The sequence below is a fragment of the Nicotiana tabacum genome, chromosome 12 (genome assembly GCF_000715075.1).
Source record: "Nicotiana tabacum cultivar K326 chromosome 12, ASM71507v2, whole genome shotgun sequence".
NCBI lineage: Eukaryota > Viridiplantae > Streptophyta > Magnoliopsida > Solanales > Solanaceae > Nicotiana > Nicotiana tabacum.
Window position 1 is genome coordinate 42,710,875 of NC_134091.1, and position 15,415 is coordinate 42,726,289.

Genomic DNA, 15,415 nt, shown 5'->3' on the forward strand with positions numbered 1-15,415 from the left:
TTAATATCTGTTTTGAGAGCGAAAATAATTTTAACCATCGTACTTTGAGTGTTCTCTCCGAAATGGAAGGTGTACTGTTTAGTGGGTCCAAATATTCATATAATTTTTAAAATTCCTTGTGCAATTAAATGGTGCCAAATTAGGATAGAGGTATTTGGCAAACTTGTAACACTATTGGTAGCCATCGTCATCATGCACTTTAAACCGAGAAAAAGAAGCAAAAGCAATAGTATAGTATTACATTATTTAACATATATAAAAAAAAGATTATTATTTTAACACCAAAGGAAAATAATGGGACACGTGTCTTGACTGTGTTTGACGATCTGATCTATAAATGGTCTTTAATAACTTCACATTTTTCTACATCTCAGTCTTTTTTTTTTCCAGCCACTCCCAAAGCTTAAAGTCCAGATGCAAGAAGCCATTGAAGAAACAAAGAAAAAGATAGATACAGAAAATCCAATTCTGTGAGAAAAAGGTATGTTCTGTCTTTATGTACAAAGTGAAAAAAGTCGCGGATAATTTAAATAATCTTTGGGTTTGCTGCTTAATTATACTTCTGATTGGTTAAGTTAATCTGATTCTTCTAATTTAATTAAATATCTTGCTTTTGAAACTGTACTATGAACATAATTAAAAGGTTTTCTTTATCAGTATCTGATATTCGTGCAGTTCTTCTTTTACTTTTGTACTATGTTTTTGTTTTCAACTGCTTGTTCTTAGTCAAGAATCAATATTGTGTGTCTTTTCTGCTTATGATTCCAAAAGCTAAAAGATTAGAACTCCTAATTCATTAGCTTATCTTGCACTTTAGCTGAATCATCAGCTTTAGAGTATATACTACTCCATATCTTTCTTTCTAGGTACACTCCGCATAATATTCTTCTTTTCTTGTTCTCCTTAATTCCTTTCTTTTTGTATCTTTTTTGCTGCCAAATCTATTTGCTTGTGGAAAATTGTGTGAAATTTTTAAAAAGTGGTTTTTTTATTTTATTTTCAGGATAAGATTTTCTTTGGCTAAAAATTGAGTCAACTTCCCAAAAAGAAAAGAAAATAAAAAACACCTATTGCTCTCATAAAGTTTAAAAATAATACAGTTACTCGAAACCATAATTTTGTTTTACACAAACTTCTTTCGTAACTTTTTGAACATTACTCGTCATTACGCCATCTTAACTATTGGATTATGTTTGGCTTGTTACTCTCTCATTTTTCTTTAGCACTAATTAAGTATAAATGGGCAGGGAAAGGGGTCCATATAACATTGATTTTATTATGGCTGATAATGGTGCTGCCCCTTCCTCCTCCTTTTCTGATGACGTAAAAATATACTTATAAAATAAAATAAAAGTATTAAAGAGATAACATCTTGTTATGGCTAATAATAGTGTTTGCTTTCCCAACAGCAAAAACAAAGTTAGAACGATCGGTTAGAACAAAGAGTATTCTAGCTAACTTTGATATTATTTGAAATAGTTTAAATATATATTCCGTTTGAGTATTCGTTCAATTACGTCCTTACACGTCAGCTTAGGAACAAAATAGTTTTATTATGCGGATCCAACTAAAATCCACCCCAAATTGTTTACTTATTACACGCCCAGTTTCTCTCGAACAACCAACTAAATACAGGGCAAATACGGGACCCACACCAACCCTCGTCATCTTCTCCATCTCTTTGAAATTCCCCACCACCATAAATATAAAGAACCTAACAAGGTCTATAATCCAAAAAATGGAGACTTTTATGGATCTAACTCATCTTAAATATTGTTTCTCTTAAGTTTAACTACCTCTATTGATTTTGTTTTCATGCGTCACAAATTAAATCTAATGGATCAGATTTATTTGTGTAGAAAATATACTTTTGGCCATATTTAACCTGTAAGACCCAACTTTATAATATGACCAAACTTCAGATTGCTTTTGTGAATTTTTTTTGAAAATAGAGGCACCCGTAATGAGTTAAATCTAGCCGAGAAAATTTTGAAGTGACGAAGAAAGCTATATCAGGGAAGCATAGAATACTCATTTCGTTAGGAAAGAAATTTGATCTGAACCGTTCGTTTCTAAAATGGTCGAAGGATGTTTTCGAGAAGTGAAGGGTTGAAAAACAAAGAATAAAGTGGGTTTGTGTCGAAAAACAAATAAAGAAGAAAAGAAAAGGGAGATGAAAATGGTTGACGCCAGGGATGGAGTAATGTGATGGCCGCACATTTGCCATGTATTTGGTTGGTTATCTATAGAAAGGATTTAGTAAGGTTTGAGGGAAATCGGGTCGTGTAATTGGTAAAGAATTTGGGATGAGTTTTGATTAGATCGGGGTAATAAAAATTAGGGGGTAGTTATTTTATTCCTAATCATTTAAATTATGGGTATATTTGTGTCAAAGTATAACGGTAGGGACGTAATTGGACAGATAATCAAAGCGTATGATATATTTAAACTATTTCAGATAGTACATGATATATTCCATTATTATAATTACTATACCACGACGACTCGTAGGTGTAGTCTTTTCCACCTCCTTCTTAAATAAAGAATTTTACTGTCTTAATTATCTAGACTAGATGGTTAGCCCTACCAGAGTTCCATTAATTTAAATTTAAAGTTTGGCGCTTGGTAAAGGATAACATATATCCGTATAGCTACGTACGGGTAATTAATGTCTATTGTTAGAAGCCCATCCCTTGGTGCTAATCCAAGTTTCAAGAAGAAACCTAGTCTAATTAACTAGGACGTTAATTCCTAACTAGTGTTTGGTTGAAATTAAATTACTTGGAAAGAGTGGCATTTTAGGACAATTTTAAGAACTAACTTGTACCTAAGGCGAAGATAGTATTCTAACGACGGATTTAATTTAATTTATAATTTTTGATGTGAAGTATAAATTTAACTGTAAAAATTTACTATAAATATAAGAATAATAAATTTGAACCATAACTTTAAAAAACATAATAAGTATAAATGGTGCCGACTCTGCCTGCCTACCTGCTGGCATTAGTAAATAAGTACTACTTCTTTAGGAGGCAACTTGTTCAAAATACCGTTCATACATTAAACGTTGTTGCCTTTGTTTATTATTATCTTGTCCTTGACTTTTAAACCATAGTTGTGATCTGTTTGATCAAATTATTTGTCAAATAGTAGTATTTTATGGTTAGGATGATGAATCCATGAAATGGGCCACCGAACTTGTCTTTGTCTTTTAGCCAAAAAAGTGTATTCTTTGCGGCTTTACTGAAGAAAAAGTTATTCCTTTGTTGGACCAAAAACTTTTAGCCAGCATGGCAGATGGTTTGTTCACGTACATCCTAGTGTCCTTTAAACGACAGACGCAGAAGAACAAGAATAATTGATTATACTCCTAGTTGGCATTGTTTAAAATTTGTGAAAAAACTCGTTTTGCAAACTTTCTTTCTTCATTAAATTTTTTTCGTTTGAAACTTACTTTACATATTTTTGACGTAAATCAACCTTACATTAGAACAACGTCGCATATGTCACTCTGTGGTGTTAGTGTTTCGGAGTTTAATGTTGTCAAAGAGTCGAACTTGTACTCTTATGTAACCATTAAATTCGTTTTAGTGCGCTATGATTGGTTCCATGCATGATCGAGAATTCGAGATAAAACTTCATATATATATATATATATATATATATATATATATATATATATATATATATATATATATATATATATATATATATATATATATATATATATATATAATGTACTGCACATAAGTTAAATCCTTTTCTAAAGGAAGTAATATGTAAATTGTTGTCATGACATTCAGTTATTACACACTTAAGTTGATGAGTTTAGCCTGTTTGAAAAATATTAGTTTATTTTGAGAATTGTTTTTTTTTAAAAGCGCTTTTTTTAAAAGTATTTTTTAGTGAAAAGCAGTTTATTTTTGGTTGATTAATTTGAAAAGCATTTCTGAGCAGCAATTTGTGTTTGACCAAGCTTTTAAAAAGTGTTACTAAGTGTATTTTTCTCAAAAGTGTTTCTGAGAAGAAGCAACTTTTTTCTGCTTCTCCAAAACAATTTTTGCTTTTACTTAAAAGCACTTTTTTTTTCTTCTAAAAGTTTGGTCAAATATTTCAAGTTTGAAAAAAAATCACTTTTTTTTCTTCTCAACTTGGAGAAGCTTGGCCAAACAGGCTATAAGTCAGTTTTATTTGTTACTGTATCACATTAGTGCCATTATATATTCAGCTACAGATTGAGCAATATAAGCTGTTACTTACGAACTGTGTAGCTGAAAAAGGACCACTTACTACACCTTTTTGGGGCTACATGGGGGGCCTTTGGACACTGAGAAGGGACATGGACTGAAGGAAGGATATAAGTACGTACTAGAAACATATCTTATCTACGTAATACTACAGGGGGAACAAAGACATTTATGAGATAACGAGTTGGGAATCGTATAGTCTTTTTTTCTGTGTCAAATGACTTTTATCTTTATATACTAGTAACGTGTAAATTTCTTTTATACTACTCCAGTAACTTAAAAAATAAATGCAAGTGTTATTCGGAAAAAGTAAAATTAGTAACTTAACAAATAAAATAAGTAATTTTTGTTTTTTTCTGTTGCGAATTAACGAAGCTGTCACACATAATTTCCGCATGTTATTATTTTAATTAGTATGTTCAGTGGCAGACCCTGAATTTTACGCAAGCAGGTTCAGTCAAAGACGAAGGGCGTTTAATAGCATAAGTGGTGACTTGGTGTCGGGTATGACAAGTAGGGTTTGATCATTTTATTATCTTTTTTTGCTCTTAATACAATATCAAAATGAAATCATTTTAAAGTTGGTACTCTTTAATTTTAACAAAACTGAAAATATTTTATGAAGGTTAAAAAAATTATTTATCTCTATTCTAAGAAATTTATCTATTTAATTTAACAAATTTTACTTCAAAAAATTTAATTTAACAAATATTTATTAACTCCAAGATATTTAAATAAATCTAGAGTTTTCCTTCTTATTAATAAAAAGCTATTTGCATAGAAAAGAGAAGAGAAATAGAAGTCAACGAAATAGTAAAATGACAAAGGAGAGAACAGGAGAGTAATAAATTTGAAGGATGATGTTTAATTTGAAACAAAGATGGTCTTGGCCTTCGGTTGCACACACCCCATTCAAGTATGGATTAAAAAACAAATTGGGAAATGTCCCAAATTGGATTTGATCCTAGCACCTCTCACACTTTGAACCCGCTCGACAACCTCCACTGAGAGCATGTTTGTGTTAAAGCGGGTTCAAACATTTTTTTATAGTAGTAATTTTCCTCCGTTAAATATAATATATCAATATACATAATATAATTTTTCGACGAAGCGGGTTCAACTGAATCTCTTCACACCATGTGGGTCCGCCCCTGAATATGTTATAGCTATTTTTTCTATCTCCAATCCTTTTTATTGAACCAAGGCATTATTCTACGTAGTTAGTTTCGATTTTAAAATTATCAGTAACCACCCTTTTCAGCGAGACAAAATAGCATAATGAGTACAAAAACATCTTTATTACTTAATTATTATTTGAGCAAATGGATAGGTGGAATCGTGACTCTTTCTTCTCTCAAAAGGAAAGAGAAAGAACACAAAGGAAAAACAAAAAAACAATGTTCTTTCCGTCCAAGTGGCACTAGTAGTCATGTGCATCCTCACGTCAAAAGGACCACTTCAATTATGAGTTTACTTAGATTTAAAGAATAATTGGAGATACCGACCTTTTTTTGACAAACTTAGTCGTATAAAAATATACTATATGTTATAAATCGTGGTATATATTTATACTTAAAAGCCATTGAACTTTTACCCTTTTTTCTTTTCCTTATGGGTATGAGAAATGGCATAACTCTTATGTATATTTGATTTATGTGTTAATTATATTTTTTACAATTAGAATATAACTCCACTAAACAAATAGACAGTAAAGTTGTTTCATTTTAGTTTGCCTATCAAAAAAAATTTTTTTGTGTGTGTGGCTAATAGGGCTTCTTCTTTTTTTTCAAGTTAAGGCGTTTGGCTAATTTTTTTTTAAAAAAAGAAGTGATTTTGAGTAAAATTAGAAGCACTTTTTGAGAAGCAGAAAAAATAATTTTTCTAAAATCACTTTTGAGAAAATACAGTATTTTTAAAATCTTGGTTAAATACTAATTGTTGTTCAAAAATAATTTTTAAATTACTTGTCAAAGATAAATTATTTTTCCCGAAAATACTTTAATTTTAAAAAGTACTTTTAAAAATTAATTGATTTTAGAAGGTTGGCAAATAAACATGTTAATCTTGCCTAAATTGTGCCGCAACATTGTTCACTTATATCGGTGGTCAGAAAGTCTATTGGTGCTTTAATTGAGACAATTCTCTTTCCTCAATACATTTTTTCTCATTACGTTGTGTTATTACCTAAATTGAATAAATATATTTTATTTTTAACAACTTTAACTTCACTCATCAATATATTAATTTGATAACTTAACTAGTGATAACTCAAATTAGATTGGACCGCTTCTTTAATGGCATATGTGGTATACTAGTACAAATTTCTACTTTACCGCTATGTCTTACGGGCGTATGATTTTAACATTTCACGCTGACATTGATGATCTTGAGTTAATTATTAATCAAATCTCATTTCGATGTCACTAACCATTTTAAGCCACAAGTATTTTTCATTAAATTAATCTCCTCGAATCTTTCTTACTTATTTTATTACCTCATTAAATTATCTTAATTGAATTAATGTCTCTTATTTTTAATCGGACAGTCAAAACCCTCCACCCAACAAAAACAATAAAAACAATTTTTTTTAAAAATAAATCACTTATTATACAGCTCAATACCGTTGCAATTTCCACGACTCCATATAGTGGTCGTTACTCGTTACTCGTTAACCCATTCCTCATTTTTCTTCTTTCTTTACTTCAATTCAAAGCTCTTTTTTCTAACTTTTTCACTAAAACTTTTCAACTAATTCTCTTCTACTAATTCTCCTCCATAGCCTTTTTCCTTTGAATCTCCCAAAATAAAAGAAAAAAATATGAAACTCGGCTCAAGGCAACAGCATCAAACTCAGGTAATTACAAATTGCTTCCTTATTTTTTTCTCCGTTTTTTTGGTTTCCTTAATTCACTGATGAAGAATTGCAGAGAAGTTGGGCTGAAATATTGTGTTTCGGTTGCACGTGCCTACAGCTTTTTTGGCCGCGAGTGGTGATGCGCAAATGGCTCAATATTAGTGCTAAGGATTCCGATTATAGTGCTGACCCTGACTCTGATTCCGGCTCCGGCTCCGATCCCGAACAAGGTTAGTTTCGTCTTTCCCTCTTAAGCATTTTTTATGTGTATTATTGTGTTGTACTGTGTTCAATTTAATCTCTTCTTTTTGTAAGAAGTTGAATTCTTAGATTTGCTAATTCTGCTCTGTGTGGTTTTGTGTTGTAGAACTCTGTGACTGGCCGAGGCAGTCGCGGTTGAACGATGCCAAAGGCAGCCAAGTTGATATCAACGGTATTAGAATTGTTTGTTGCTCAATTTAGTTCCAATTATATCCAAAATGTTCAATTTTCTGAGTTGGTAGGTTTTTCGGCAGCTTCGTATGATAGGCACTTTTTTGGTGATTTTCTAGTTGGAAGGGGAAGGGAGCTTGGCGTAATTGGTAAAGTTGATGCCATGTGACCAGGAGGTCATGGGTTCGAGACGTGAAAACAGCCTCTTGCATAAATGCAGGGTAAGGCTGCGTACGATAGACCCTTGTGGTCCGGCCCTTCCTGGACCACGCGCATAGCGGGAGCTTAGTGCACCGAGTTACCCTTTCTAGTTGGAAGGGATTGAGTCCTTATTGATTTTTCAGTGTAGACTGGGACATGGATTTCTTTTCAATGTAAAATGTACATGTACTAGTCTCACTTTTTAATAGGTTAAAAGGCACCCCGGTACATTAAGTTCCCCCTATGCACGGAGTCCGGGGAAGGCCGGACCACAAGGGTCTATTCTAATAGGTACTAATATGTAAAAAGTATATGAAATCATTTTAGTGAAAAGGAGTTTTTTTTCTTTAAAAACTTTTTATACTTAAGGGGAGGAGAAGGGGAAATGGGGAGGAAATTACAAGGTGGGGAATCAAATCTTCATCAACAAGGTGAAAGTTTAGGTAGCCAACCAACTGGACTACTAAGATTCCCGAAAAAAGAGTTATGTTTGATTTGCAGATGGTAAATGTTTCACATAGGATGGGACAAAGGGAGTACTAATTAAGATTTTATAAAGGATCTTATTGGTGCAAGTGTTCAGAATTTGATGTTTAAGGGAAATGGTAGAAGGATACCGAAAATACGATGTAATGGCTTGTTGAATATTCACATTTACATGCAAAGAATCAAGGTTTAAACTTGTTAAAATTGTTATTCATGAATCTGGATTCTTTGGTACGTCGTCTTGAATGTTACCACTATTCTCTTATCTAATTACTTCAATCCTACTTTCATTTCTATACTTGGTTATATTGTTTTTATCTTTTGTGTCTCAGATGCTCTTCCCAGGATAAGAAGACGAAAGTCAGAAACATTTAGGGCACAGTACATTAACACGAAGGAAATTAAGTATGCATCTTTTGCTTTAATTATTTGCTCCAAAAAATACAGTTTCCATATTGGCTTGTAGCATTATACTTGTTTAGCCAGTAAACTTCACCGAGTTTGTTGCTTCAAGGGTATGCGTTGGCACATGGAATGTTGCTGGAAAATTTCCTTCAGAAAATCTTGAACTTGATAGCTGGTTGGATGTTAATGAGCCTGCTGACATCTATGTGATTGGGTACATCTCTCTCTTTGTATGTGACGTCCAGAAGCGCAATTTATGCATAAAGAGTGTTGTACATTGCTCTTCACACAACATAGGTAGTGCACAATCGAGCAGAATGATTTTTACACTGGCATGTCACCAGCCACTGCTTTCTTGTTTTTCTTTCTTTGGGGGGGAGGGGAGGTAGTAACCACTCTCTGTTGATGTCGAAAGTTAAGGAGATGCTATTAAATTTTTGGTCTAAACCGCTTCACATGGTTCATCTATTTTACCAATGATATTAAAAGTTAAATCTGCTGTCCAGTTCTACAACTAATTTCCTCTCCATTAAATTTGAACTTTTACCTACCGTCAGGTTCATGATTTCATTGAGGATGCATGTCCCTTTAGATGGTAAAAATCCAATCTCATGTACACCCCATGCATCGCTCAGAGTCTCAGACATCAGAAGTTAATTTGATATTTTAGTGTTTTTTTAGGCTTCTCAGTTATATTAACAACCCCTATTTGCATAAACAGATTTCAGGAAGTTATACCATTAAATGCTGGCAATATCTTTGGTGCTGAAGATAGCCGCCCCATTTCAGTTTGGGAGGACATCATTCGCGAAAGTCTGAATAAAGTCCCACCAGTGAATAAGTTTAAATCCTTTAGTGATCCTCCTTCACCATCAAGGTTTAAGCCATCTGAAGATGCCCCTGATATAGAAGAAGAAATTGCCTTTGAATCTGACAGTGGTAGCGAGGAGGAAATTTTTCCAATAAATGAAGAGTCCAGTGACTTTGTTGAAATCAAGAATGGACGAGTCACCAGGGATGGTACCATTGTGAAAAATGATGTAGCTGTTTTGAACAAAACTTGGAGTTTGAACCCAATCAATGAGGAGTTTGAAAGGCAATTTTCTTCTCCAAGGAGGCTAGACAGGCTATATTGCTTTAGACCAGATGAGGATGAAGAAGAAGAAGCAGGAGAATCAAATGCTCAGTTTGCAAAAAAATTGACAAAAACAATTAGTGGGACAGAGAGAATTGGTCTTTGCTGGCCAGAGCGACCGTTGGATCTTTTGGGCCAGCATGTTTCAGAAAGACCTGATTCCTTTAAACCTATGAAATCATTCAAAGCTTCTAAATCTTTTAAAACTTACAGTTCTTTTAAGTTGAATGCTAATGGTCCAAATAGAACACAATCAGATGCAACTCTGCTCGCGGAACTAGACCTTGAAGCTTTGATAAATCGGAAAAGAAAACCATCTTATGTGAGGATTGTAAGCAAGCAAATGGTTGGAGTTTTTCTTAGCGTATGGGTTCGTAGGAGCCTACGAAAGCATATACAGAATTTGAATGTGGATACAGTTGGTGTTGGCGTAATGGGCTTCATAGGTAACAAGGTTTGTTCTTCAAAACTTTCAGCTTTTGGTGGATTGCTTTTGAAAGCTATTTGAAAGAAATGACATATTTCAGACTTCAATTTTAATAGTTGAAGTGCAAGAAACATCCCTATCAGTTTTTATTGCTATATGTTGCACTGCATTTCAAAGTTTTGTCAGTAAACGGAAAAGCACATCTAAATGATCAAGGGATTAGAATTTCAACAGCTGCTTAGGATAATCATAATGTCATGGATGTTATTGATGGTCGTTTCCTGTCAAACGTATCTATTAATCCTTGAAGGACATTAGCATTATATTATATTGCATAAACAACAATTGCTGCAGATTTTTGAAATTATAATGATGCCCTATACACAATCTATGTCTAGTTTCTTGCATTATTTGGTTCCTTTGCACCAAAATGATCTTAGATAGGAAATAATTTAAATGAAATCCTATAGTTGGACCATATCGTTACATTTCACGCAGTTATCAAACAGATAGATAAAAGGTCACTTGACTCCTGATTTAACAGCTGTCAATAAGTTATCTGTGTGCTGAGCGGTGATTCTATATTTTAAAATTGCAATGGACTTCCTATAACCTTGTGAGCAATATATACAGTATTTACCATTCAAATAGGATAAACTATGCAAATATAACTTTGTTTTTCCATGCATAACTCAGTTTACCTTTTAAGGATATAGGTCAAACTTTTCGGTGGACGAAATAGAAAATGTGGTCTAACTTAAAGGAGGGAAAGAGGAACATCAACTCTTTATTCAACTTGTGACAAACTACACTGGACAGAAATAATCCAGACCTTACGTGAAAATTGGTTACTTTCAATTTTGTGATGAAATTGCAGTACTTAGCAGGTTTTCCCTGCATGCTCGTCTTTAAAATAAAATTTGGATAATTTCATGTGCTTTACAAATTTGCTTCTACGCTTTTTGATGACACTATTAAACACTAATCCTAATATGGTAGATGCTATTGAAAACTCATCAGAATTTCATTTTCTTAAATGGAAAAATACATGTATTTTATTGTATTTCATTGCTAACTCTTTACTTCTTTTTTTTCTTTTTTCCTGATAAGTATAATTTTTTAAAGAAATGACCAGCAGAAAATTGTATATTACTCATCTCTTACTCTTCTCTTCAGGGATCAGTATCTGTGAGCATGTCTATATATCAGACTTTCTTTTGCTTTATCTGTTCTCACCTAACATCGGGTGAGAAGGAGGCAGATGCAGTCAAAAGAAACACTGATGTCCATGAAATTCATCGACGAACACATTTCAATGCATTCTCTAGGATCGGACTTCCTAAGAGCATCCATGATCATGAGTGAGTGTATTTGCCTATTAAGCAAGCATTTCTGTTATATCTACAAATTATAACATTTCTTTCTCTTTTATCGCCATGGATTTTGCCCCCTCCATCAAGTTTGATTTAGTAAGTGTATTTGCATTTGTTTTTCTCTGTTTGTGACTTTCATCGGGGACAGCTCTAGGGAGAGTTCTCAAGGAAAACAATATGTTAGTTGATGTTGCAATTCTCCTTCTCTTTATAAATTGAATTGGAAAGTCGGTGGCTGGAACACAATTAAACAGAATAGAAGTATGCCCGACATCCCTGTGTTACAGTAGTCCCACTCAAGCCACGTATTGAACAGCTTATTGAAAAGATAGAGAGCCACGTACTGAAGAATTTAGCTCATAATAGTGAAAAGAGGTCTCAGTGATCCTGGTTACTTGGAAAGGTTATTGTTTATTGGAGGCACGGGGAAGGAAAAGATTTTTAAATCCTGGAACAATTTATGTTTCCATCTCATCCACTGGCTGCCCCTGGTTCAGTGGCGCCCTAATGCTATATGGTGCACCTAGTCTTATCCTCATAGATCTAACTCATTGTTCAATTTGGAAAACCTTTCATGGGTAGGGACACTATTGCTGAGATAATGATTTCTATACGAAATGCTGATATGGATCGAAAAAGGGTGGTTCTAATAGCATCTACTAATGTTACCGAAAATATTGTTCAAATACTTTTACGAGAAGGTTTTATCGAAAACGTGAGAAAACAACAAATATTTTTTGGTTTTAACCCTGCAACATAGAAGGAATAGGAAAAGACCCTATAGAAATATTTTAAATTTAAAATGAATCAGTCGACCTGGTCTACGAATCTATTCTAATTATCAATACAATATGCTTCTTTTACACTTGGATGCTGCCTTACAGCTTCTACACCAGCAAACATGTACAAAAAGCTTTCACCATACCTTTGGAACATCATGTGTTTGAGAAACGTTTTACTCAATCCTTGTGTATTTTATTCAGGATCAGATCTGAATAGCTTGATATTCCTTTGCAATTCTCGTGCAATTGTATAAACTCTCTGGTGCTGATTATGTTTGTGTAGCCTATGCCTTCACACTTCTTGCAGCTTGTGACTGGAATCTGTTGATAGCACTTGAGGTTTTATTGACTTTTATTCATCTAAAACTAAATTCAAGTTTCCATGTACTGACCTTTGCTAATTATCAGAACACTACTGCTTTTCGTGTACTGTCCTTCTGATGTTCTAGACTTTAGTCTCATCTCATTCCTGAAAGATTCAGATTAATGACAGGTTTATACACTTGCAGGCGAATAATCTGGCTGGGAGATCTTAATTATCGTATTAATTTGTCGTATGAGAGAACAAGGGAGCTGATATCAAAAAAGGACTGGTGTCAGTTAATTGAGAGCGATCAGGTAAATGTGGATACTCTTAACCACAAACGCTTGCTTTTTCACTCATTGTCGATTGGATTTCTGATAAGTCAATGTTCCTGGTTGACTGATAGGCTACTCACACACTTGCAGTCTCACCCTCTTATACTCCATTTAGTGTTAGTTTGAGAAGTCGCAACCTGTTGATGTTTTTTGTGTGGATAACTGCATGATTTCTGCAGAAAATGTTTTATTCTTGATCTTTACCTTCCATGAACATTGTATATGATCTTCCAGTTCCCTATTCCACCCCAAAAAGTAACTTCTCTTGTGTTGTGCTTGTGTATCTCCAATGAGAGGTGGTGGGCAACAGACATCTACTTTAATCTCCGCAGCTAGTGACTTATGATTTGCATTTGATGAACTGTTCTTAATGATGATAAAATAGAGAGAAAGAAGAAGGCATGCATTATTACAAGTAGGTAGTTTAATTAGTTATCACTGTTAACAATCCTTTTTAGAGCATAGCTGAAATGGCAATGTCCATGAGAAAATTAAATATAAGCCGACCTTTATACGTGTTTTAATTGATTTGAAATTGAGACTAAGCAATTTTACATTGTGATGATAACATACATCTTCCTATTTTTGCAGCTCAGCAAAGAGTTCAAGAAAGGTCGTGCATTTGATGGGTGGTCTGAAGGTACTTTAAACTTTCCGCCGACTTATAAATATGAAGTAAACTCAGAGAAGTATTGCGGAGAGGATCCAAAGGCCGGGAGACGTAATCCAGCATGGTATGCATCTACTAATATTGTTAGTTCAAGAGCTTTATTGGCTGTTCACTTCGATTAGTGTTTGATTGTGTACAATTCTTAAAGTTTCGGCGTAATTGTAATCTATGATACCCTGCAGATCAATATATTTATGCTGCTATTGACAAAAGGAAGAAATAATTCACCTTATATCTATATTTACCCTGCGGCACTAACATATTCATCCAATATTGTCATCAATATATGTCTCGTGGTATGAGAATACCACATAATGGCATTTCCCACCATAACTTGTATATGTACCCTAAATGAAATTTATGGAATAGCTGCCTAGGCAACATTTAAAGGTGTTTGAAAGTCCCAACTTTTTGGAGGGAGGAAATTGGTCAACAAGTGTGAGGAAACATAAGTTAAATCCTTTTCTAAAGGAAGTAATATGTAAATTGTTGTCATGACATTCAGTTATTACACACTTAAGTTGATGAGTTTAGCCTGTTTGAAAAATATTAGTTTATTTTGAGAATTGTTTTTTTTTAAAAGCGCTTTTTTTAAAAGTATTTTTTAGTGAAAAGCAGTTTATTTTTGGTTGATTAATTTGAAAAGCATTTCTGAGCAGCAATTTGTGTTTGACCAAGCTTTTAAAAAGTGTTACTAAGTGTATTTTTCTCAAAAGTGTTTCTGAGAAGAAGCAACTTTTTTCTGCTTCTCCAAAACAATTTTTGCTTTTACTTAAAAGCACTTTTTTTTTCTTCTAAAAGTTTGGTCAAATATTTCAAGTTTGAAAAAAAATCACTTTTTTTTCTTCTCAACTTGGAGAAGCTTGGCCAAACAGGCTATAAGTCAGTTTTATTTGTTACTGTATCACATTAGTGCCATTATATATTCAGCTACAGATTGAGCAATATAAGCTGTTACTTACGAACTGTGTAGCTGAAAAAGGACCACTTACTACACCTTTTTGGGGCTACATGGGGGGCCTTTGGACACTGAGAAGGGACATGGACTGAAGGAAGGATATAAGTACGTACTAGAAACATATCTTATCTACGTAATACTACAGGGGGAACAAAGACATTTATGAGATAACGAGTTGGGAATCGTATAGTCTTTTTTTCTGTGTCAAATGACTTTTATCTTTATATACTAGTAACGTGTAAATTTCTTTTATACTACTCCAGTAACTTAAAAAATAAATGCAAGTGTTATTCGGAAAAAGTAAAATTAGTAACTTAACAAATAAAATAAGTAATTTTTGTTTTTTTCTGTTGCGAATTAACGAAGCTGTCACACATAATTTCCGCATGTTATTATTTTAATTAGTATGTTCAGTGGCAGACCCTGAATTTTACGCAAGCAGGTTCAGTCAAAGACGAAGGGCGTTTAATAGCATAAGTGGTGACTTGGTGTCGGGTATGACAAGTAGGGTTTGATCATTTTATTATCTTTTTTTGCTCTTAATACAATATCAAAATGAAATCATTTTAAAGTTGGTACTCTTTAATTTTAACAAAACTGAAAATATTTTATGAAGGTTAAAAAAATTATTTATCTCTATTCTAAGAAATTTATCTATTTAATTTAACAAATTTTACTTCAAAAAATTTAATTTAACAAATATTTATTAACTCCAAGATATTTAAATAAATCTAGAGTTTTCCTTCTTATTAATAAAAAGCTATTTGCATAGAAAAGAGAAGAGAAATAGAAGTCAACGAAATAGT

At 33.2% G+C, this 15,415-nt stretch overlaps 1 protein-coding gene across 5 annotated transcripts; it reads left to right on the forward strand.

The window, feature by feature from the left end:
- The first annotated feature begins 363 nt into the window (after nucleotides 1–363).
- Nucleotides 364–13,863, forward strand: LOC107765631 (type IV inositol polyphosphate 5-phosphatase 3-like). Of its 5 annotated transcripts, none has more exons than XM_075226407.1 (10): nucleotides 364–481; nucleotides 7,027–7,101; nucleotides 7,175–7,331; nucleotides 7,469–7,534; nucleotides 8,553–8,625; nucleotides 8,735–8,839; nucleotides 9,347–10,214; nucleotides 11,364–11,548; nucleotides 12,852–12,960; nucleotides 13,573–13,863. In XM_075226407.1, the coding sequence occupies exons 2-10, from the start codon at nucleotides 7,066–7,068 to the stop codon at nucleotides 13,771–13,773; spliced, it is 1,800 nt and encodes a 599-aa protein (XP_075082508.1). In that variant the 5' UTR covers nucleotides 364–481; nucleotides 7,027–7,065; the 3' UTR covers nucleotides 13,774–13,863. The 5 variants fall into 5 exon arrangements, 4 of the variants coding, with proteins under 4 accessions (XP_075082508.1, XP_075082509.1, XP_075082506.1 ...); XM_075226408.1 differs by having other exon boundaries at nucleotides 365–481; nucleotides 7,220–7,331; XR_012697273.1 differs by lacking the exon at nucleotides 364–481 and having other exon boundaries at nucleotides 6,867–7,101; nucleotides 12,836–12,960.
- The last annotated feature ends 1,552 nt before the right edge of the window (nucleotides 13,864–15,415 follow it).